We start from the raw sequence: 23,334 nt of genomic DNA, 5'->3' as shown, positions 1-23,334 counted from the left end.
GAGTTTCTAACCATGTTGTCCAACACTTAAGGACTTTACATCTGGCGTAGAAAGAGCAAAATAACTAAATATGTTCACTTTATCGACTAGGCCATACATTTTGATCTTTGACATAAACTGTAAACACAGCTTGGAAGATCATGCCTGAATGTAAAACATTTTCATTTTGGGTTGCCCACGCGATTGGCATTTAGCTCATGCAATCCTTTGTATGTGAAATAATTTGACAATTTAATGGGGTACAAACACAGAGAAGCCTCATTTGAAGGTGTTACATAAAAATTTCATCAGTTGTTCTAGCCAAGATGTATCTTGCAAGTTTGGAGCTCCTCTTTCAATTACTTTCTGTAAGTTTCTGTTTAAAAGTATTGCCGTCATCTAAATACTCCAAACTGAACTTATTTTCTACAAAATTAGCCACTCTCAATTCTCCATTTGTGTCAATGTATCTCTATTCTCTCCTCTTTATATGGACTTAAAATTATGTGATCAGTTTTAAATACTTCCTCTCCTCCAATATGGATCTTCTACCCACTTAGTCATTACTATTATTTTTAATAATGGTTAGTCACTGATTCCTGTTTATTCCTGGACACTGGCTGCAAGGCCCCTTATTTCACATTACTCCTATGTTGTAGGAATATGACTCTAGATCAAGGAAATCCTGTCATTTGCAACAACATGGATGAACCTATTGTATATTATGCTAAGTGAAATAAGCCAGACACAGAAAGATAAACAATGCATGATCTCATTAATATGTGGAATCCAAAATATCCAATTCATAGAAATAGAGTGGTAGAATGGTGATTGCCAGGGGCTGAAAAATAGAGGAAATGGAGAAATGTTGGTGAAAGAATTCAGACTTTCAGGTATAAGATAAATAAGTTCTGGAGACAAAGTATAGTATGATGGTTATAGTTATTAATAATGTAGTTTATACTTGAAATTTGCTAAGAGAGAAGATATTAAAATATTTTCATCACACACACACAATGTGAGGTGACAGATGTTAATTATATTGATTGTGGTAATCATTTCACTACTTATACTTCTATCAAAATATCACATTTTGTATATGACATTTTGTATATGACAAAGTTTGTACATATATGTCTATCAAAATGTGATATTTTGATAGACATATATGTACAAACTTTGTCAATTATCCCTTTATAGAGCTGGAAAACATTTAAAATTTATTTTTAAATTTTAAAAAAACTAAAAAATAAAAATGATTTATATTTTACATCTGCTGCAGTGGTTCCTGAACTTCAATGTACTCAAGCAACACCTGTGTTACTTTGTAAATACAGATTCTTAGCTGCCAGCCATTGAGTCAATAAACAGGTCTATGGTGAGGCCCAGGAATCTGCAATCTAGATTATTCTGAATTGGGTGCTCCCACTGACCCAAAACTTCTGTCTGAATCCCAAGTCCCCTTCAGATGCTGAATGTCATCTACCCTGCCTTATTTCTCAGCATTCCCTATCTTGTACCTGTCTCTAATCAGGCTGACATACTCGGCATTCCCTATGGAAGCCATGCCCATTCTTTCCCGGTAGCTAGCTAGGAGATTAATAATCGACCAGCTTCAGAGTTTCTAGGTTCTCATGACCTGTCTCAAGACCACCCTTGGTGTTTGTTTATTTCTTTCCCTACTATGATCCAAGGTGAACTTTTCTTTTTAAAACTTAAGCAGACTTATGTGGAAATTTGTATTTTCAGATAAAAGGATCAGGCAGCCAAGAAACAATTGCTATACTCTTACTCTCTTAATCCTTAGTTTTTCACAGCATGTACATCTGTTTTTATTTATTTATTTATTTTTTACCTTTTAGTCAACTTTACCTACTTTGGATAAAAACTTCCAACATTTACACTGGCTTGTTCTCAAGATGTGGTTTCCCTTCTTTATACAAAAAAGTCAAGATGTTTGGCCGCTTTAGAATAAATATTTGTAATGCATCATAAGAAAACAATAATGATGCATGACCTTGAAGAAGCACAATATGTAACTCAAAGCTACATATCACTGTGGATGAAAATGTGCCAAGCTGGTGCCAAGTGCTAAAGGCATTTATAATTGAGGGTCTTATGTGCTCCCAGCAGAACTCTGAGAGAGAGGCAGAACCTGTATCATGATTACTTTAACTTCATAGATTAAGAAAATGAGCCTGAAGGAAGTTAGGAGTTTTGCCTTAGATCCGTGTCTCATAAATATTAAAGCAAATATGAAAACCCCAGGCCTTCTAACCTCTACTTCAAAGCTCTTTATATAGAAAATGAGGCATTTCATTCTTCTCACCTTAATCATTTTAGGGTAGATGACTCTGTTTTATTTTCACTAAAAACAGAATCAGCTCACAGGTTCCAAGAATGAACATTTTAATTTGTAAATTCTGTATCTTACTTCTTTTCCTTAACTGAGAAACAATCAGTAGAGTGTAACATATGGAGCATAGAAATAAATTGTAAGAGTGAAGCTAATCCTTGTTGTTATGGTATATTTACTTGCTGCAAGGCATTTTATGCCTTAGGTAAGACAAATATTTGATATTAGGGAAGATCCACAGAGATATAAAATGACCAGTGATTCCGAGAAAGCTGTGGTCTTATTTAGCCAGCTCCACCCACTCTGGATATAAGATTCCAACATTTACTCTGCTGCTCTCTCTCAGTGATGGCCTCAAAAATACCTTTATCCATTTATTCATAAATAAAATAGAGGGTGATTTCATATATTAAAGAATGGATAAAGGTATTTTAGAGGAGGGAAAGCATGTGAGGTATTTTAGAGGTAGGAAAGCATATTTGGATAAAAAGACAAAGTGAACTGGGCCTCTGCAAGAGGTTTAGCTATAGCGCAGTGCTGTCCTGTAGAAATTTCTGCAATGATGAAATATTCCATATCTTTGCTGTCCAACACAGTTCTCACTAGCCATTTGTAGCTAATGAGTACCTGAAATGTGGCTAGTGTGACCGAGTAACTGAATTTTACATTTTATTTAATTTTAAGGAATTTAAATGTAAACTTAAATAGTCCCTCATGTCTTGAGGATGCCAGACACAGAGTGCAGCCCTAGAGGCCTCAGGCAATGCTGTGGCAGTGGGGAACTTATCAGGCAGGACTGGGCTTCAGCATTCCTGGAATATCAGCGTATTAGAGGATAGATGTTGAAGGGTCAAACTCATAAGAAAATTACCCCAAAAGTTACTATAATATGGAAAGTTACCTTACAAGTTACTATAACACAGAAAGCAAAATCACAAGTCATTAAAAGCCATAAGCCAGAATGCCAACTTATTAAACAAGAGCAGTTGTTTTCACTGGCTGCATATTAGAACCATCTGGGCTGATATAAAAAAGAATGCCAATGTCTGAATCCAATCTCTAGAAATTCAGATTTATTTATTCTGATTGGAGCCCATGCATTGTATATTTGAAAAGCCTTCTAGGCCTGCTTTGGTGATGTGATTCAAGTGCTCCGTGGCATCAGCTTTGCTAGCCTGGTTTATCTACCTCAACCATTGGGATAGGTCTGCCAAGCATTTCTGAGGTTCACATTAGCTTGTTAGAACACATCTCCCCTGGACAAATTATTAGGGCCTGGTGGTCTGAGAGCTGCTCTGGGGCAAATCTCAGGTATTAACATTTCAGGTCATTTGCCTTTTCTAGACATTACCAAACCTTTTTTCCTAAGGCTTCAAACCCACTTTGGACATTTCTGTCTGATCAGTGCTTGGATGAACGCTTCCAAAACTTGCCTTTGGGGTTCCTAATTTCTGTGCATTCCTCCATTGTCTTTTTGACACCTCCCTTCACTTGGCAGGATCAGGCAGGCTGAGCTGGGTGGAGCCACTACTAAGAGTCTCTGTAATCTTATTTCCACATTTAAAATGGTATAATAAATAATATGGCTCAATTATCATGTGATTATTACTATGACTAGCATATGGTGAAAATTCAACAAATGGCAGATCCTGTACCCTTTCTTCACCTTTATATATGCAGAGTCAAATCTTTCCCTGGTTAAAGCATTACTCTTTCTGTCTTATACAACCCTGCAAATTACTGGACTAATCCTTTGCATAATGATTTTACCACTGGACTTCTTGCCACACATCTCCTCATGGACTTACACTTTATTATTTGTTCACGTACTGATCTAATGATTTTATAAAGCAGTCTATATGTCTTGGTAATGTACCTTTGTCAAAATCTTATATCTTCGATTTAAACTACAAATTGAATATAGACCTGTATATCCCTCTCCAGGCAAAACCTGGAGAAAAGTCTTTTATGCAATCAGCAGAAGAGTAGGTGACAATGCTGAGAAAAAGGAATACGATATAGCAATCTCTTCCTTTTATTGAAGTCCACAATTGTGTTGTCTATGATGTCATTAGTCCTTGATTATAAAACGAATTCTCTGATCCTCCTCTGTGTTTCCATCATATTTTCCCATATAGTCTTGTACATATGACCTTATTTTGGTGAGGCAAGATATATCTGTTATGTAAGGTTTATTTCTTGAGTGTCTATAATATTCTGGCTCTGTGGGAAAGAGCTGAGTCTACAATGGTTAACAGGTTAGCTTTGATCCCTGCTTTAGGTGAACTAACTTTCAGTGCACTGTTTTCGCTGTTTGGAGTTGCTATAACAGAATACCACAAATTAGGTAATCTATAAAGAAAATAAATTTATTTCTCACATTATGAAGCCCAGTATCAAGGTAGCAGAATCTGGTGAGGCCTTCTTGCTACCTCATCTCATGGTATAAGGAAGAAAGGCAAGAAAATGTGGAGAGCAAGAGAGCAAGAAGGGGCCAAACTCACTTTTATATAATAATAAACCCACTCTCGAGAAATAACCCACTTCTGCAATAATAATGTCAGACTATTCATGAGGGCTCTAGTCATCTCTTATTAGGTCCCATTTCCCAAAACTGCTGGGTCCATAAAGATCATTCTCCTCTCACCGCTGGGGCTTCACTACAGTGTCTCTGGTAACATTATTAGTCTCAGTAACTTCTTGCTTATTTTCACTGATTTTGGAAAAGATTACCCTCTGGTACTCTAAGTTGGATAAAAAACTAAGTTGGATAAGGGGAGAAATGGAGAAGAAAATAGGGCACCCCTATAATGAGAACATGAGCTAAACCTCCAGGAGTATTTTTTCACTGCCCTGTATCACCATATACATATACATATACATACATTTATATGAACTTGTTTAATTTTATCTCATCTTATCCTTTGAGGAGAAGGTACATAAACCTGATTTATATATAACTTTTAATTCAATTTGGCCAAGTTTCGTTTCAATGGCAAGGGAGTTGGGAAAACTTTTTTATCTACATAATCCAGAAAATTTCCAAGCATGAAATTTTAATTGCACAAACTCAAAAATGGCTTTTCAAGTACTCTGAGGCACTTAAAAATATTTGCATACCTTCTATGCTATACATTAAGAAAATGTATATTCTTTCCAAAAAAAAAAATGTGTACCTCAATTACCCTAAACCTAATGCCCCTGTAATTTGGATGAAGGGCTGAATGCTAATGGTAAGAGATAAAAAATAAAGGGGTAAGCCAGTTGAATTAGTCAATTTTCACACTGCTATAAAGAAATACCTGTTACTGGGTAATTAATGAAGAAAAAAGGTTTAATTGACTCTCCGTTCCGCATGGCTGGGGATGCCTCAAGAAACTTACAATCACGGCAGAAGGTGAAGGGGAAGCAAGGCACATCTTACATGGCAGCAGGAGAGAGAGAGGGAACACACAGGAAAAAACTACCACCTTTAAAACCATCAGACCTCGTGAGAACTCCCTCACTATCACGAGAACAACATGGGGGAAACTGCCACCATGATCTAATCACCTCCCACCAGGTCCCTCCCTTGATGTGTGGGGATTACAATTACAGATGAGATTTGGGTGAGGACACAGAGCCAAACCATATCACCAGTCCACTGAGTACAAACACTGTGCTATTAAAACTAGTAATTATTATATGGAATATATAAAATGAGGCATAATTATCAAACGTTTCTGGCAAAGTTTTTGAAGTTATAAAATAATTTCACAGCAGTTGGGATTTCCCTTGCTCTGTATGTTTAAGATCGCAGTGTCTGTAAGAAAGACAGTTTGGGTGTGATCCACAGATTTCTTATTCTTATTTCTACTTAAGCAAGTTACATAGCCTCTCTATGACTCAGTTTCCTCATCTGTAAAGTAAGGATGTAGCAGATGCTATTGGTGCTCTGCCCATATCACCTTGATCTAACTTAGAGGTCATTTGCAGATAGTGTCTTAAAGCTCTAAGTCTTCTGCTCTCTACATGGTGGCATTATCTGGCCATGGAGCTGTCTATAGATAGTATCTTAAAGCTCGAAGTCTTTTGCTTTCTATCTGGTGGCATTCTCTAGCCATGGAGCTGTACTGTGTCCAAATACAAGGCAGACTGCAGGTTCTGGGACATTAAGAACCAAGGAGCAATGCTCAAGCAATGAGGGATGGGAGTTACTGGCTAGACCCAGCAACCACTCAGCCTTCTGAGGGCTAATGCCTGAGGGTCTCTTTGGGACTCAGCCCCAGTTGCTCACTGTAGTAAGACACCTGTTAACAAAATGTTGTCTCACTTTACTCCTACTTGATGCTTTCAGGATCACCTTTCAAATAACAACCTGCCCCCAAGTCCTTGTCTCAGAGTCAACTTTTGGAGGAACACAACATAGACAGGGAATAAAAAATGTCTCCATTTCATAGTAAGGGTTTTAAGAATTAAATCCTGTAAAGCTCCTAGAAGAGTGCCTCTTCTATGGTTAGCACTGAATGTTTGTCAGGGTAGTAGTAGTTAGTTCTTTTGCAGCAATTAAAATCCATTTCCTAGATTATTTAATTCCTGTGTTAATAAGAAGAAGCACTTGTATGCCATCAAGAAAATGTAACAAAAAGATTAAGGAATGAACAGAAAGTTCAGCCTACCAGTGAGCCATCTACATTTACCCTTGTAGAACACAAGATGAGAGAAGTCGTGCCATTCCCTAACAATAGTGTTCCATAACAGTGAATATCACAATGCAATTGTAGAGCATTTGCTCCTTGTTTCAAAACTGTTTTTAATCAATATATTTGTCTTCTCTACATGCACTCTATCAGACATCGTTAAGATGTATTTTCGACAGCAGATTGCAGACCATAAATACTTAATTTCTCTGTGATACATGGTACATGACTTCACTTACCAACATAGTTCTATGAAGCTTTTTGGTTTACATACAGATATTAATATATTTTAGCAGCATGTTAATAACTTTTTCATGATTAGTAGATTATGGGATATCTAACACTGAGAATTTCCTATTGGTTTCCACTGAGCAGAATACTATATTTACATGAACAAACCATTCTTTCCTTACAAAGTCACTTTAAATCCTTTAAATAAACATATTATTACATATACATTTTTTCAAAATAATGTAATTCTAAAAATTGTGATGCACTAGATACCCCTGCAAACATAATAGCAATTCTGATACAGTAACACTAGTTTATACAAGTGCTGTCAATATAACCCAGTTTCAACACTCTGTGATTCTAGGCTCTGGAAAAACAGTACTTGGAAGCACAATCCAGGTGGCCACCATTTTAGGAACCTCTTTCCAATATGTGAGCATATTTCCTCATGATATTAAACAAATGCTTATTATCAAATACATACTAAGGAGATATGAATGGCTGAATCTTGCATATTTAACATTTTCGTACCTGGGCTTGGCTAACTCTAAGCACAATATGTAAGAGGAAACTGATACAAAGTAAATACTATTGTTTATTATTATATACTTAAAAATCAATTTACAAAATGAATGCAAGAAATCATGAATCACTGAATCAGAGACCTGGCCCTTTTATATCTGTGTTTAGCTGAGTCTTAGCACAAAGGATAAGATGAACCTGACCTAAAATTACTGAAAAAATACAGTCTGACTGTTAGTTTTTTTTTAATATATTATCACTATTGTGACAAGTGGAACACTAAAAGGATAGAATAGAAACTGCCATTATAGTTCAATATTTATATTAGCTTATCAGTTCAGATATACGTCTTGTGGGGCAAAGATCCATCCCTCTCCCCTGTCCTACCCATTAAATCCATCTGTCTTGGAACTTCATTATCCTATTTACAGAGTCTATTGATATTCCCTCACTTCAGCTGCAAGCTAAAGGGAAAATTACCTCATTCAGAGATGATTGCCAAGTGGTGTTAATTTGGACTGATTAATATAACAGTGGTACCTTGTCTGAAAGGTTACAAGTCTTCATGATGAAATTTGGTGTGACAAAGGGGGAGATTATGTGAAATGTTATCACTTTATTGCAGCATATGATAAGCTGTTACTATATGAATTTCTTATCTTTGTTCAGAACATTTCAACTTCCCCCACTGGATGAATTGGTGAGGAACAAAACGGGTATCCAAATTCAATACTAGAAATCCAAGCAACAAATTCATTAAATTAAATAACAAGAAAGGAATAGTGTCTTGAACAGTGCCTGGCAAACAGTAAGCCATCAATACATGGTAGATCTAAATAGCTAGAGCAACACTAGTGTTCTAGAGAGCGTCGCAACTTGGGGCAGGTACTCCTTATCATTGTAATACTTTGGATTTCAGGAGTGTACTAAGTATTATTGCAGTAAAGCAAAATGGAGAAAATGCATTAATTACAATGCAGCAAAGAGGAGAAAGGGAAAGATTCCTACTTGCTTGTATCTCTGATAGTTCATCTCTTCTCTATACGCAGTGTAGCCTCAGGACTAATTTAGAGAGGGTTGCAAATATATTTGCTCCCTTTAACTTAAAAATCTTTAAATGGTAAGTCGGTAAATGGACCTCCTCTTTCCCAATGACTCTCATAATAATGTTATTTCAATCAAATGACAAATACCTGATGAGCAGTGCCTATGTGTCAGGCACAATGCTACATGAATGAGGGATTACAAAATATTCAAGACATTGTTCAGTTTCCCAAGGACTTACAAAAAGTCGCAGGAAAATAAAAGCAGGATAAATAAGGAAGCTAAAACTACTTGGAAAACACACAAATATTCAGACCCAACTGATAACTCAGACAATTCAAATTTCCATTCTTACAAAGTACAGAGTTTCGACTAGAATGAAAAAAAATAGGAGGGCAACAGAAAAATAGTTTAATGACTTATTTTTTGTGTGGGTATTACAAACCCATAAAGCAACCTTAATCTTTTTTTTTTATTTTAAGAGACAGGGTCACTTTATGTTGCCCAGGCTGGAGTGCAGTGGCTATTCACAGGCATGATCATAGCTCACAGCATCCTTGAACTCCTGGACTCAAGCAATCCTCCCACCAGAGCTTCCCAAACAGCTGGCACTATAGGTGTGCACCACCGGCCTAGCTATATATTTATTTATACCATTTTCCTATAAAGCTTTAGACTCTTTCAAAAATGCTAAATATACTGTTCCAAAGTGGTCGTGAGAGGGATTTTCACAAAGCTCCCCATTTCAATTACTAGTACTTCTTTGGTTCATTCGATACAACCCTACAAAGATAAATGGAGAATGATTGATTTATCTAACCAAAGATCACGCCCCAGAAATAAAGCTCTTTCCTCTCTCTGTAGTATCATTTTCAAAACAATCATTCTTTATTTAAATGTACAACTATATTTTCATTAAAATATTAAAATATAAACCCATGTAAGTCTAGTAAACTTAGGACAAACATTTCCACAGAAAAACTTTAAGGAATGCTGACAAAATCCTAAGCTTCCAAATTCCAATTTGATTTGGTAATCTTTTACTTTGTATTCCGAAATGTATGAATGTTCCAATGATCAAATTATTAAAATTTAAAAATCACTCCTATTTCTGTAAATTTAAAAGAACTTTGGGAGCACTAGCAATGTGCACAGCCTTTTGACATTAAGTTTGGGGGAAGAACAAGACAAATGTACTAGATGACTCAGTAATAAAGCACTACATCTGTGTAGATCCTTGGAGTTCATGGAGCAAATTCACCTTTAGGCCAGAGCAGTGAGCAGCGGTGGCCCCAACAGTTGCCAAAGAGGCAGCAATGGAATTGCAGGCAACAGCGGAATTGCAGGCAACAGCCAATCAGGGTAGCCAGGCCAGCGGGCAGCAGTGTTACACGCTGTCCCGGCAAGAAAAGAATTGGAGTTTTGTGGCTGCTGGATTCTAAAAGGGGTGATGACCTGACCTGAGAGGGACGTAAGGTAACATGCATTTTAAATCATAGATGAAGAATTTTAGACACTAGCTACATGTTTCCTACCACGTGAAGCACTTTCACTTGGAGTATATGCCATCTGCCTAATATGTGGGACGACAGTATTGCACTAAGTATAAATAAGCTCAAGACTTGTTCGTAGTTTTTCGAGAGGCTGGTTGTAACTATCAGCTGAAAAAAGAAGAGGAGCAGAATATTTGAATTATCCTTTCTAAGTAGCAACTGCCTTTCTATGTAAATCTAGTTGGTCTTAAAACTTACTTTAATCAGCATATGACTTTGTTCATGTCTGCATCAACAATATCACCTAAAACAAGGGAATTTTTTAAGCAATACTATCCCCTAAAAAACAGAAAAACAAGCATACTTAGTTTCTGGAACTACATATTTCACAGTTAATTGTCTTAATTATCCAAATACGAGTGGGCAATGAGTTAGAGCTGTGAGGGCTACACAAATATAAAGGCAGTGCCTGCCCTCAAGGAACTTGGTATTGATAACATATAAATTTTAATTTGCAAAGTACTTTGAAGAAGTATGGCTAAAAATTTACTCTTTGCCTTAATAGGCTTTGTAGAGTACATCTCTAAAAGATAACTTAAGAACTATCTTCACTATTCAACTCTAGTTTTTACTAACAGGACAGCCAGATCAGCATAGAGTAAATATCCCATCAACTTTCCAAGAGAATGGCTGAATACATTCTTTTGTTTTCATACTGTAAATTATGACTTAAAAAACAAAAGGAACACATTTTCTATTTTGGGAGAACCTTTGGAGTTTAATCTAGACTATATGCTAACATCATAAAGTCTAAAATAGGATTTTCATCATGAAAAGTCTTCCAACAAATTGTGGTGTTATTCAGACCATGCTCTCTGGCCTCTGAGGACCCTCACGATTCTATTCCCACACTTTCTGACTATTTTCTAGTGCATGCTTATCTCCTCAACCAGACAATAAAGTAAGCAGAGTCTTCAAACTTCATTGGGAACCAACCCTGCACTTGATAAACAGTTATTAATGGAGACATAATATGTTATTCTGATTTTCTTTTTTTTAGGTCAAAAATCTGAAACAATCATTGCATGTATGACTTTCCAGAGAGGCTTACAGTCGTTTTTATAAAAGCAAGAGTTCAACAACAGTTCAGCAACACAGCATCTGCCTACCATCTCCCTGTAGAATTTTTACTGCCAGTATTTCACCACCAGCATTTACAATGATTATAGGCTTAACGAATTCATTAAACTATATTTAAAAAGTCTTTCCAGAATAAAAAAAATTGTTGTTGTTTCAAACAACTTGCCCTTTCTTCATCTTCATTCTTTTTATATCTACCAGATGCTGGGTTTTTTTCTTAATGAAAGTCTATAAAACTTAGATATTTTTTTCCTTGGGTTTTTTTTGTTTGTTTGGTTGGTTTTTTTTTTTTTTTTTTTTTTTTTTGCTTTCCTCCTAATGTTTACAAAACGATTAATCAAGGAATAAAGTTTGGGACCTTAGGGCTAGTGAAATATTTAATTTTTCTTCACATTCACTGATTATTTTAAATATGAAAAGAAGAAAGATCACGAAAAAAGCTTTACATGATTTATGTGCAGTCATTTATGGTAAATATATTTGCAGCAAAAACAAGCTCAGAGTAAAATTTGACTTTAGTTACAGAGTTTAGTTTTTTCCACATATAGGATTGTCTTCCTATTTAGGCACATGGGCTTTTAAAAGTACTAAAGATACAGAAAGGAGGGTGAGCACACATCCTGTTTCCCCAGACAGTCTTGTTAATGATGGTTGTGTCCTGTCTCCTCAGTGCCCCCTTTTACTCTACAATGTGCTTTGCTTTGGAGGATAAATTTATGGTCACCCTGGAGATAAGCCATATAAAAACTGTGTGAAAATAGTGTGATCAATACCTGAAATACTTCAAACTAAAGATAAATTTTTCAAAAGACTCTCAGAAAAGTTTGAGTTTCAGTGTTGAGCACTTTAATGTGTTAGACAAGTTCAAAAAATTCAGTACTCAATACAGAGTAATGAAAACAGGCTCATTTAATTGATTAAAATATCCGTGCTTTCAAGCCATTTCTAACTTTCACATAGAGAGACTTTCAAAGCTTTTAAAGTTAATAATTTTAAAAGAACCCTATTAGAAATGAGTCTTTTAAAAGGTCAAATTTAGGCCGGGCACGGAGGCTCACACCTGTAATTTCAGCACTTTGGGAGGCCAAGGCCGGCAGATCACAAGGTCAGGGGTTTGAGACCAGCCTGGCCAACAGGGTGAAAACCCGTCTCTACTAAAAATGCAAAAAATTAGCTGGGTGTGGTGGTGGGTGCCTGTAATCCTAGCTACTTGGGAGGCTGAGGCAGGAGAATCACTTGAACCTGGAAGGCGGAGGTTGCAGTGAGCCGAGACCGTACCACTGCACTCTAGACTGGGTGACAGTGCAAGACTCCAGCTCAAAAAATAAATAAATAAAACGTCAAATTTAAAATATATTTGAAAAATTTTTAGATTTTCAGACTCCATCTCTAGTAAAATCAACAGTTGCACTAGAGTCTCAGAAAAAGAAATGACATTTTCAAATTTTAAACAAGGATACTCTGTGTGTGTGTGTGTGTGTGTGTGTGTGTGTGTGTGTATGCATGTGTGCATGCATAGTATAGACTGGTTTGGAACACTTCTGAAACCTATTAGTTCCCTTCTAAGAAAAATATTTGCTAAATGCATAAAACAAGATACAAAGTATTATAATGGAAATAAATTACATTGAAATGCAACTATTAAAATATCAAAATACATATTTTAAAGTTTGGTAAAGTAATATATGAGCTTTTCATTAACTCATTAAATACTAGTGAGCAGAAGATCTAATAACAATAATAATTACCAAGTAGCAATGAGCATAAACGTATTTTGAGGTTGTGTACAATAGCTATAATGTGAGCTGAAAAGTCACAGGACTGTTCCTGCTACTCACGTTTGCTTATTACTTTCACAATTGGAGGAAAGGCCGTATTTCAGTTAAGAGGTTAGTGAAAATAAAGTTGTAATTCTTCCCAAACAAGTTCATGGGCTTTTTGTATTCTATCCTTATCATTACAACACTAAGAAAGCCTAGAAGTCAAACAAGTGTTTTATAGGTGCTCAATTAATTAATCAAATAATTTACTCTTTCTTGTAATCAGGCTACAAAACTACATTTCCAAAAGCGAAAAGACCACTGAATGCTTTTTTTCCTTATCTAATAAAGGTTTCCACTGAAAATTCATCTCAGTTCATTGTGTGAGTGAAAGCAGTCAAATAAAATGTAGTATAGACACTGAATGTATTGAATGAAAACAAAGTGGGTGCTTTGTAGGATTTTTCTAAAAACCGAACTGAGAAGTCTTGGAAACACAGACATCACATTTTATCTTAAGCATTATATCTCTTTATCCTTATCACTAATATTTTAAAGCCAAATCATATTTTTGCACAGTTTTTCTTCATTTGCATTTTCTTATTTTAATTTTACAGTGTAATGTATTGACTGTTTACACTTTCTTTTTCAAAACATTGAATGAAATCCAATAAGCAAGGACACCACATATGTACATGCACAGCAGGGCCCCTCAGCTGCAGCAGCATCACTTACTGGAACAGACTACAAGTGGCAAATGAGTGGTAATTAAACACAGCTGCTGCCCAAGAGGTACGGTAGAAGCATAGATCATTAGAACCTAAAGGGACTGGAGAAGCCATTTTGTCTAACCCTTCACTTTGCAAATGAGGAATCAGAGACAATGAATAGTCAGGAGACTTGCTTTGGGCCAAGGGTGACCCTGGAGAAGCATGAGTGATGTTCGATAGTTAATGTAACAGTCTTCTTACCACTTCACAGGGCAAGTCCTGTTCCTGAGTCTGCTTTTATCCAAGCATAGCTATTGAGACAAGGGGTTACAGTCAACTAGAAATACATCTTATTTATAGATTTTTGCTTCCAAATATGCCAAGTTAGAAGACTTACATGGTTGATCCCATCTCTAGAACAGAGGCCTTAAAAGAATATTAAAAGATCAAGAATTTGTTTTGAATACTTTTCAAAGTCTGATTTATTAGCTATGTTATTCTAACCAGTGAAAATCCAGTAAAACCATCCCTAATTTTATCTTAATTTTTTAAATGGCCTTTTTTTCTGATTATAAAATGAATCATATATGTTAATTACAACAAAGACAAATGAAGAAGAAAATAAGCAGCCACATCCCAAGATGTAATACTGGTAATATTTTAGCACAATTTTCTAGGTATGTACATATGTATGAATACAGAGCTATATACACATATTATATATTAGTATAATATTGCATATAAAATATTATATTCTGTCTTTTCTCCTAGTATTATACCATGAGAATTTTCCCCACTGAATTAAAATTATTTCCAAAACATCATTAATGTGAAAGTCTGTGTCTGGGCATTATTAAAGCAATAAAGTTTAAAGACATTACAATACATAAAGTTATTTCATATAATTTCTGATCACTGGATTTTTAGGCTATCACTGGACCATGTAACTACTGCATTAAATTTCTGTAAGTCAAAAATATTAAAAATGTTTATGAGATAGCCTTTAGATAGATTTAAATGCAAATCTAAAATTACTGGAGGAATATGTATAATATTCCAGGAAATCAGAGAAATGAAAACTCAGAGATACCACCTATCACTATTAAACGCAGAAGTTTCAAAAAGGTATTATATCAACAGATTTTGACAGGGCTCTGTAAAGTCATGATGGAACACAGTGCTCATACAAGGAAGTAGCAACTGGTGCAAACATTTAGTGCCTGGCACATCGCAGGAGTACAATAAATATTTGTTGTATGAACAAATGGAAATTAATTTGTGAATACGTATGAAGACATCTTAATATAGTTATACTCCTTAACTGATAGTCTTATTTAAGGGAATATATACAATATATACACTTAGGTAGTCACTGCAATATTCTTAAAAGACAAAGTTTGGTCACAACCAAATGCCTAAGATTCATATAATCATTAAGTAAATGATGTAGGGTCTATAGAGCCATGAACACTTAATTTTCACATTAATTTAAGAACTACACTAAAATCATAAGTGTGTTGCGTATAATTCTTAGCTTAAAATGATTGAAATATTTTAAATACTGGCATATTTAATCTCTTGGTATAAGATTTTATTTAATTCCTTTAACGAAATACAGGTTGAGCATCCCTAATCCAAACATCTGAAATTAGAAATACTCCAAAGTCTGAAACTTTGAGTCCTGATGTTATGCCACAAGTGGAAATTCCACCCACAAGTACTTAAAACACATTTTGTTTCATGCGCAAAATTATTTAAAATATTGTATAAATTTATCTTCAGGCTGTGCATATAAGGTGTATGTGAAACATAAATGAGTTTCATGTTTAGACTTGACTCCCATCCCCAAGATATATCATTTTGTATATACAAATATTTTCAATACCCCGGAAATTCAAAATCTGAAACACTTCTGGTCCCATGCACTTTGGAAAAGGGATACTCAACCTGCAACTGTTAATTTTAAAATTGAAGAAAACCACCATGTTTGAAAAAAACCCTGAGAAGGCCGGGCAGGGTGGCTCATGCCTGTAATCCCAGCACTTTGGGAGGCCAAGGCGGGCAGATCACAAGGTCAGGGGATCAGGACCACTGGCTAACATGGTGAAGCCCTGCCTCTACCAAAAATACAAAAAATTAGCCAGGTGTGGTGGTGGGCGCCTGTAGTCCCAGCTACTCTGGAGGCTGAGGCAGGAGAATGGCGTGAACCCGGGAGGCAGAGCTTGCAGTGAGTGGAGATCGTGCCACTGCACTCCAGCCTGGGCAACAGAGCAAGACTCCGTCTCAAAAACAAAAACAAAAAAACAAAAAACAAGTAAAACCCTGAGAAGCCCAGATGAATAGATGAAAGAACTATTAATATTGTCTTCCTTCCAAAATACATTCTTACAGTCAATTTCAGAAGTGTCACTCATTTGTTTCACCTCATATACTATAGAAGATAGGGCCAGGGCTCCTTTGATAGAGACACCAACAGTGAGAGAAAGTCATGACTTTCTGTTTTCCCAGTTCCATCACTTAGATAACCCTGTTGTTTCCTCTTACTAATTGTAGCTAGGCTCACTATTGAAACGTGTTGAATCTCTTTCCCCTTCTTCCCCACCCTGCTGCCTCACACACACACACACACACACACACGAGTTGGAGTGGTAACCCTTTAACAAACAACAGGAGTCACAATACCTTTATAAGTTCTGAGGGTTCACTTCCTTCTTCCACGACAATTAGTTCAGACCTTCCTTTCCTTTCATTGTACCGAATGCCAGTAGCTACCTGGTTTGCCTTCAGACGTTCATATTTGTTGCACGAGGAACCACACCACTGATAAATTTCCTAAAAGAAAGAGACAGATCTGTTGACCCTAAGAAAATGAGGAAGACATTCAGCCTCAGTGTAATACTTGTGATTAATTAGGAAAGAAAAAGGAAAATTAAATGACCTACTGTTGAGGTATATACATAATTGTTACACTTCATTCTGCATCCTGCTGCTTTCAGTTAGCATTATAAAGTAAGCAGTTTTAAGCATGGAAAATATAAATATATATATCACCATTCTCTGTGTATATAATCTATAAATTACAATTTATAAAAGTAAACATATGGATTAAATTTGAAATTATAAATATACCACACTTCAGAAAAGTAGTCAAGAATCTGTTAAAATATGATACTCTTGATGATCATAAAATGGATATAACACTTTTGTAAAACTATTCATGTTTTTAAATTGACAAATACATGTTGTATGTATTTATTGTGTATAACATTATGTTTTGATATATGTATATATTGTGGAATGGCTGAATCAAGATAATTAATATATGTAAAGCAATTTAACAATTCTTATCAAGAGCCATAAAAAGAGTGATATTGTCCCAGTAATATCACTATCTGGCATTTACTTTAATAAATTATTCATAAAAGGAGAAAAAAACACACATATAAGGGTTTTCAATGCTATGTAATTATATTGGTGAGGCCTTGGAAAGGCATTAATTGTTCAAGAATAGGATAATAGTTATATAAATTATGATATATAGGGAAAATTTGATGCTTAACTGTTAAAATTAAACTTTAACATCGAAACATGAAAAAGTCGAAACAGAATAACAGTGTGACATATTGTAGAGATTATATTAGCTACCATTTAGATTAAACTACTATATATTTTAGATTGTAGATTTTGGTATAGTGTCCAGAAGGTATAAGGATACAAACGTAAAATAATAACGAAAAATTATCTCCTCCATTAACATTGTTTACCAAAAGAAAGAAAGAGAAGTTGAATAATACCCAGACCTGGAGTGGCTGTGGGAGTGGGCATTATCACCCACTATTTGGGCGGTATAAACTGACACAGGTTTTTTAAGGGTGGTTTAGCATCATTATAAAAAAATTAAGGTCAGGCGTGGTGGCTCATGCCTGTAATTCCAGCACTTTGAGAGGCCGAGGCTTGCGGATCGTGGGTCAGGAGATTGAGAATATCCTGGCTAACACAGTGAAACCCTGTCTCTACTAAAAATATAAAAAATTAGCCGGGTGTAGTGGCGGCCACCTGTAGTCCCAGCTACTCAGAAGGCTGAGGCAGGAGAATGGCGTGAACCCGGGAGGCAAAGCTTGCAGTGAACGGAGATCATGCCATTGCACTACAGCCTGGTGGACAGAGCGAGACACTGTCTCAAAAAAAAAAAAAAATTAAATGTGCTTTTAATATCAAGAAATTCCATTTATAGGAATCTATACTACAGAAATATTCGAACATGGGATATAAAAACAAAAGAAACTGTTGCGGGAAGTCAGGGACCCCAAACGGAGGGACCAGCTGGAGCCACAGCAGAGGAACATAAATGTGAAGATTTCATCGACATTTATCACTTCCCAAATAATACTCTTATAATTTCTTATGCCTGCCTTACTTTAATCTCTTAATCCTATTACCTTCGTAAGCTGAAGATGTACGTCACCTCAGGACCACTATAATTGTGTTAACTGTACAAATTGATTGTAAAACACGTGTTTGAACAATATGAAATCAGTGCACCTTGAAAAAGAACAGAATAACACTGATTTTTAGGGAACAAGGGAAGACAACCATAAGGTCTGACTGTCTGCAGGGTCGGGCAAAAAGAACCACATTTTTCTTTCTGCAGAGAGTCTATAAATGGACGTGCAAGTAGGAGAGATATCGCTAAATTCTTTTCCTACCAAGGAATATTACTATTAAGACCCTAGGAAAGGAATTGCATTCCTGGGGGGAGATCTATAAATGGCCACTCTGGGAGTGTCTATCTTATGTGGTTGAAATAAGGACTGAAATATGCCCTGATCTCCTGGAGTACCCTCAGGCTTACTAGGATTGGGCAATTCCAGCCTGGTAAATTTTTGGTCAGACCAGTTCTCTGCTCTCGAACCCTGTTTTCTGTTGTTTAAGATGTTTATCAAGATAATACGTGCTCAGCTGAACATAGACCCTTATCAGTAGTTCTGTTTTGCCTTTTGTCCTGTTTCCTCAGAAGCATGTGATCTTTGTTCTCCTTTTTGCCCTTTGAAGCATGTGATCTTTGTGACCTACTCCCTGTTCTTGCACCCCCTCCCCTTTTGAAATCCTTAATAAAACTTGCTGGCTTTAAGGCTCAGGTGGGCATCATGGTCCTACCAATATGTGATGTCACCCCTGGAGGCCCAGTTGTAAAATTCCTCTCTTTGTACTCTTTCTCTTTATTTCTCAGCCAGCCGATGCTTATGGAAAATAGAAAGAACCTATGTTGAAATACTGGGAGTGGGTTCCGCTGATATCTGGCTCCCAACCTGGGGCTTAAACCCAGGACCCTGAGATTAAGAGTCTCATGTTCTACCGACTTCCCCCGATAAGAAACAAAACAAATGCCCATCAATAAGAGGATGGCTACATAAATGTCATTGCATGAGTGCTGTCCACTCCTCTTCAGTAGTTAAAAATTAAGAAAAATGTTTAAATACTGATGTAGAAAATTAGTGAAGGTATATCATCAAGAATACAATAAAGACATAGAATAATATAATTACATTTAAGTAGAAACAAAAACACAAGCTCTGGCTCTGTGTTTGCACAAAAAAAAGATAAACAGTTTTAAGAGATTCAGAGGGCATGCATATACAGAAAAAAAGCCTTCAATGTTTACTGTATCTAAGTCAGTGATTTTTTTTTGTTTGTTTTTATGTCACATACATTACTCACTGCTTATTATGCTGGGGATACAGAGATAATTAAGAAAAAACTAGCAAGGAGAGGTGGACTGGTAGAAAAATTGGCTAATAATACATTTGCACTGTGCTTGGTTTTCACAACACTCCCACACACGTTTCATCTAGTCAACCATGTAGAGTTGTGGTTAAGTGTGAGGGAAATGGACCTAGGCTGCCACTTTCTGGGTATTTGATAGTGTATTTGCAATTTTTCAAAAGAGTAAATAAATTAGAAATAGCAAAATAAAACATCCAGAGAAATGGACTCTTCTCTGATTAAATTTCCAGCCCAGAGTCATTTCTTCACTCAAAAAATGGTTTACTGAGTGACTAAAATGGGGCAGCCTGTCCTGTAGGTACTGGAAGCACCATTCTGAACAAAGTAGGCTTGCAACAGTCTCTCTGACCCCCGCTTAACATTCCTGATGACCTAATCCATGGTCTTCTTTAAGAATAAAATACGCATTTTAGGAATGCAAAACTTTATAAGAAATAAAATCAAAAGGACTACGTCTACCAATCTCCTTCTCTCAAGAATCGAATGCAGTTATTTAGTATGGTCAAAGGGTGTTTCTTTCCTATTTCTAAAAGAATAGTGCACTTCTATTGTTTCTTTTTAACCTCTTTTCTACATCTGGGCATTGGCATATGAGGCTTACATGTGGAGGTCATTTGAATACCATGACAAAGTTAGCAGTTACAAAGAGTAAAAATAAAGGGCTCCCAGTGATCAGTCAACTTTTAGCCACTGAGCACTAAAATCAGATAATAGACTAGCAAGGTAATTTTTTTTTTTTTTTTTTTTTTTTTTGAGACGGAGTCTCGCTCTGTCGCCCAGGCTGGAGTGCAGTGGCGCCATCTCGGCTCACTGCAAGCTCCGCCTCCTGGGTTCACGCCATTCTCCTGCCTCAGCCTCCCGAGTAGCTGGGACTACAGGCGCCCGCCACCACGCCCGGCTAATTTTTAGTATTTTTAGTAGAGACGGGGTTTCACCGTGTTAGCCAGGATGGTCTCGATCTCCTGACCTCGTGATCCACCCGCCTCGGCCTCCCAAAGTGCTGGGATTACAGGCGTGAGCCACCGCGCCCGGCCAGCAAGGTAATTTTTAAAAATACAGAGATGTGAGCCCTATCCTTAGGAAATCTCAGGTGTGTTCTGGGCAGCTGTGTTTATTAAAAGCTCCTCAGGTGATTCTAGCATTCAACCATTGTGTGCCAAGTGTGATGTACTCTGAGCACACCACACTTGTGCACAACAGGGAATCTGTAACATCTACTTATCCAGTGCAACTCAGAAGACTTTTCTGCTGAGCCCAAACTAATGTTTTTGTTTTGAAAACATTTTACTTAGACTTGACTCATGACAGAAAAACATTGACCCTATAAATCAGAATATTTTTTCCTACACTTATCTTTGTTTTTGTTTTAAATTTTTAAATTTTTAATTTTAATAGATTTCTGGGGAACAGGTGGCATTTATTTAGATGAATAAGTTCTTTAGTGGTGATTTCTGAGATTTTGGTGCTCCCATCACCCGAGCAGTTTACACTGTACCCAATGTGCAGTCTTTTATTCCTCACCATCCCTCACCCTTTCCCCTGAGTCCCCAATGTCAATGTATTATTCTTATGCCTTTGCATTCTTATATCTTAGCTCCCACATATAAGTGAGAACATATGATGTTTGGTTTTCTATTCCTGAGTTACTTCACTTAGAATAATAGTCTCCAATTCTATCCAGGGTGCATGCGAATGCCATTATTTCATTCCTCTTTATGGCTGAGTAGACCTAAATCTAAGACCTGAAACCATTAAGATTCTAGAAGATAACATTGGAAAAACCTTTCTAGACATTGGCTTAAGCAAAGACTTCATGACCAAGAACCCAAAAGCAAATGCAACAAAAACAAAGGTAAATAGATGGGACTTAACTAAACTAAAAAGCTTCTTCACAGCAAAAGAAAGAATCAAGAGTTAACAGACAACCCACAGAATGGGAGAAAATATTAGCAAACTATGCATTTGACAAAGGACTAATATCAAGAATCTACAAAGAACTCAAAAACACATCAGCAAGAAACAATCCCATCAAAAAGTGGGCTAAGGACATGAATAGACAGTTCTGAGAAGAAGCTACATAAATGGCCAACAAACATGAAAAGATGCTCAACTTCACTAATCATCAGAGAAATGCAAATCAAAATCACAGTGCGATACCACCTCACTCCTGCAAGAATGGCCATAATGAAAAAATAAAAAAAAAATAGATGTTGGTGTGGGTGTGGTGAAAGGGAACACTTTTATACTGTTGCTGGGAATGTAAACTAGTAATGACCACTATGGAAAACAGTGTGGAGATTCCTTAATGAACTAAAAGTAGATCTACTGTTTGATCCAGCAAACCCACTAATAGGTATCTACCCAGAAGAAACGAAGTCATTATATAAAAAAGATACTTACACACACATGTCTATAGCAGCACAATCTACAATTGCAAGAATATGGGACAAGCCGAAATGCCCATCAATGAGTGGATAAAGAAAATGTGATACACACACACACACACACACACTCACCATGAAATACAAAGTAGTGTTTTGCTAAAACTCCTCTTCCTATCTTATTCCATGATATTTAGCAAGTGATTATTTTCTCTGCAAGTCTGAGAATACAGACTTCTAATAATTATATTTTACATTAAAGTGAAAGATCAAAAGTAGATCAGAATTTAGATCTCTAGAATTTTTCAGATTTATTAGCAAGTTTCACAACTGACTTACTGTGTATTATATAATCATTTAACAGGTGTTTATGTTTTTGTTACCTTAGTTGTATATATGACCTCTCATCTACTTGAAAGAGATTATATAAAATCACAGTAAATTTTATTAGCATCTGTAAAACATTATGGGAGCTTGGTAAAATGTGTTTTAAAGTGAATGTGAATGTGATAATTTTACAAACATAATTATTATTTAACACAGGATTCTACATTATTTTATGGATCCCAGAATATTTTCTATGATATTACTGTGAGTTGGGAGTTTTATGTGCATATCAATTCAGAGGTAAATTTAGTTATAGAAATATTTCTTACCATTGCTTAGAGACCACAGTTTCTCTAATAGTAAAAACATATCTAGGAAATACTTGCAAAAATAGTACAACTTTAAAAGTCAAGTTTTCTTTTTATCTCAAAGGTGACTAAATTACTAAGCAAAGTGGTTACAGAAAACTTCTTACTCAGCATGAAAATGAATGTCTTGTGTTCTCTTTTTTATTTTCACCTTATTTTATGCCACTATTTACATACAAGTGATATATTTTCCTATTTAGTAGACTTACTTTTCAATGGTTGATATAAAAAATTTAATAAAATAATAACTTTAATTGTAAATGGCTAAAAGTCAGAATGCTTGACAAGTCATTATTAATTAAAACACTGTTTTCTTTTCTTTCTCTCTCTCTTTTTTTTTGAGACAGAGTCTGGCTTTGTCACCTAGGCTGGAGTGCAGTGATGCAGTCTTGGCTCGCTGCAGCTTCTGCCTCCAGGTTCAAGAAATCCTCCTGCCTCAGCCTTCTGAGTAGGTAGGACTACAGCTATGTGCCACCATGCCTAGCGAACTTTTTTCGTTTTGTTGTTTTTTGTTTTTTGTAGAGATGGCGTTTTACCATGTTGTCCAAGCTGGTCTCGAT

General features: G+C 36.1%; 1 protein-coding gene and 1 long non-coding RNA gene across 2 annotated transcripts in view; one reads left to right on the top strand and one right to left on the bottom strand.

Annotated features, from left to right (window-relative positions):
- Positions 1–23,334, bottom strand: part of SCIN (scinderin) — an 86,202-nt gene that overhangs the window by 34,580 nt on the left and 28,288 nt on the right. The window contains exon 4 of the mRNA XM_004045116.5: positions 16,597–16,746. Within this exon, the coding sequence (XP_004045164.4) occupies positions 16,597–16,746 (150 nt within the window). The remainder of the gene's footprint in view (positions 1–16,596; positions 16,747–23,334) is intronic.
- On the top strand, positions 10,106–11,568 carry LOC129534597 (uncharacterized). The gene is made up of 2 exons (XR_008681226.2): positions 10,106–10,287; positions 11,365–11,568. It is a non-coding gene; the product is annotated as an uncharacterized lncRNA (long non-coding RNA).

Source organism: Gorilla gorilla, chromosome 6, assembly GCF_029281585.2.
Source record: "Gorilla gorilla gorilla isolate KB3781 chromosome 6, NHGRI_mGorGor1-v2.1_pri, whole genome shotgun sequence".
In the NCBI taxonomy this organism is placed as follows: Eukaryota; Metazoa; Chordata; class Mammalia; order Primates; family Hominidae; genus Gorilla; species Gorilla gorilla.
Note: the sequence above shows the minus strand (reverse complement) of the source record. Positions and strands in the feature narration are given on the sequence as shown.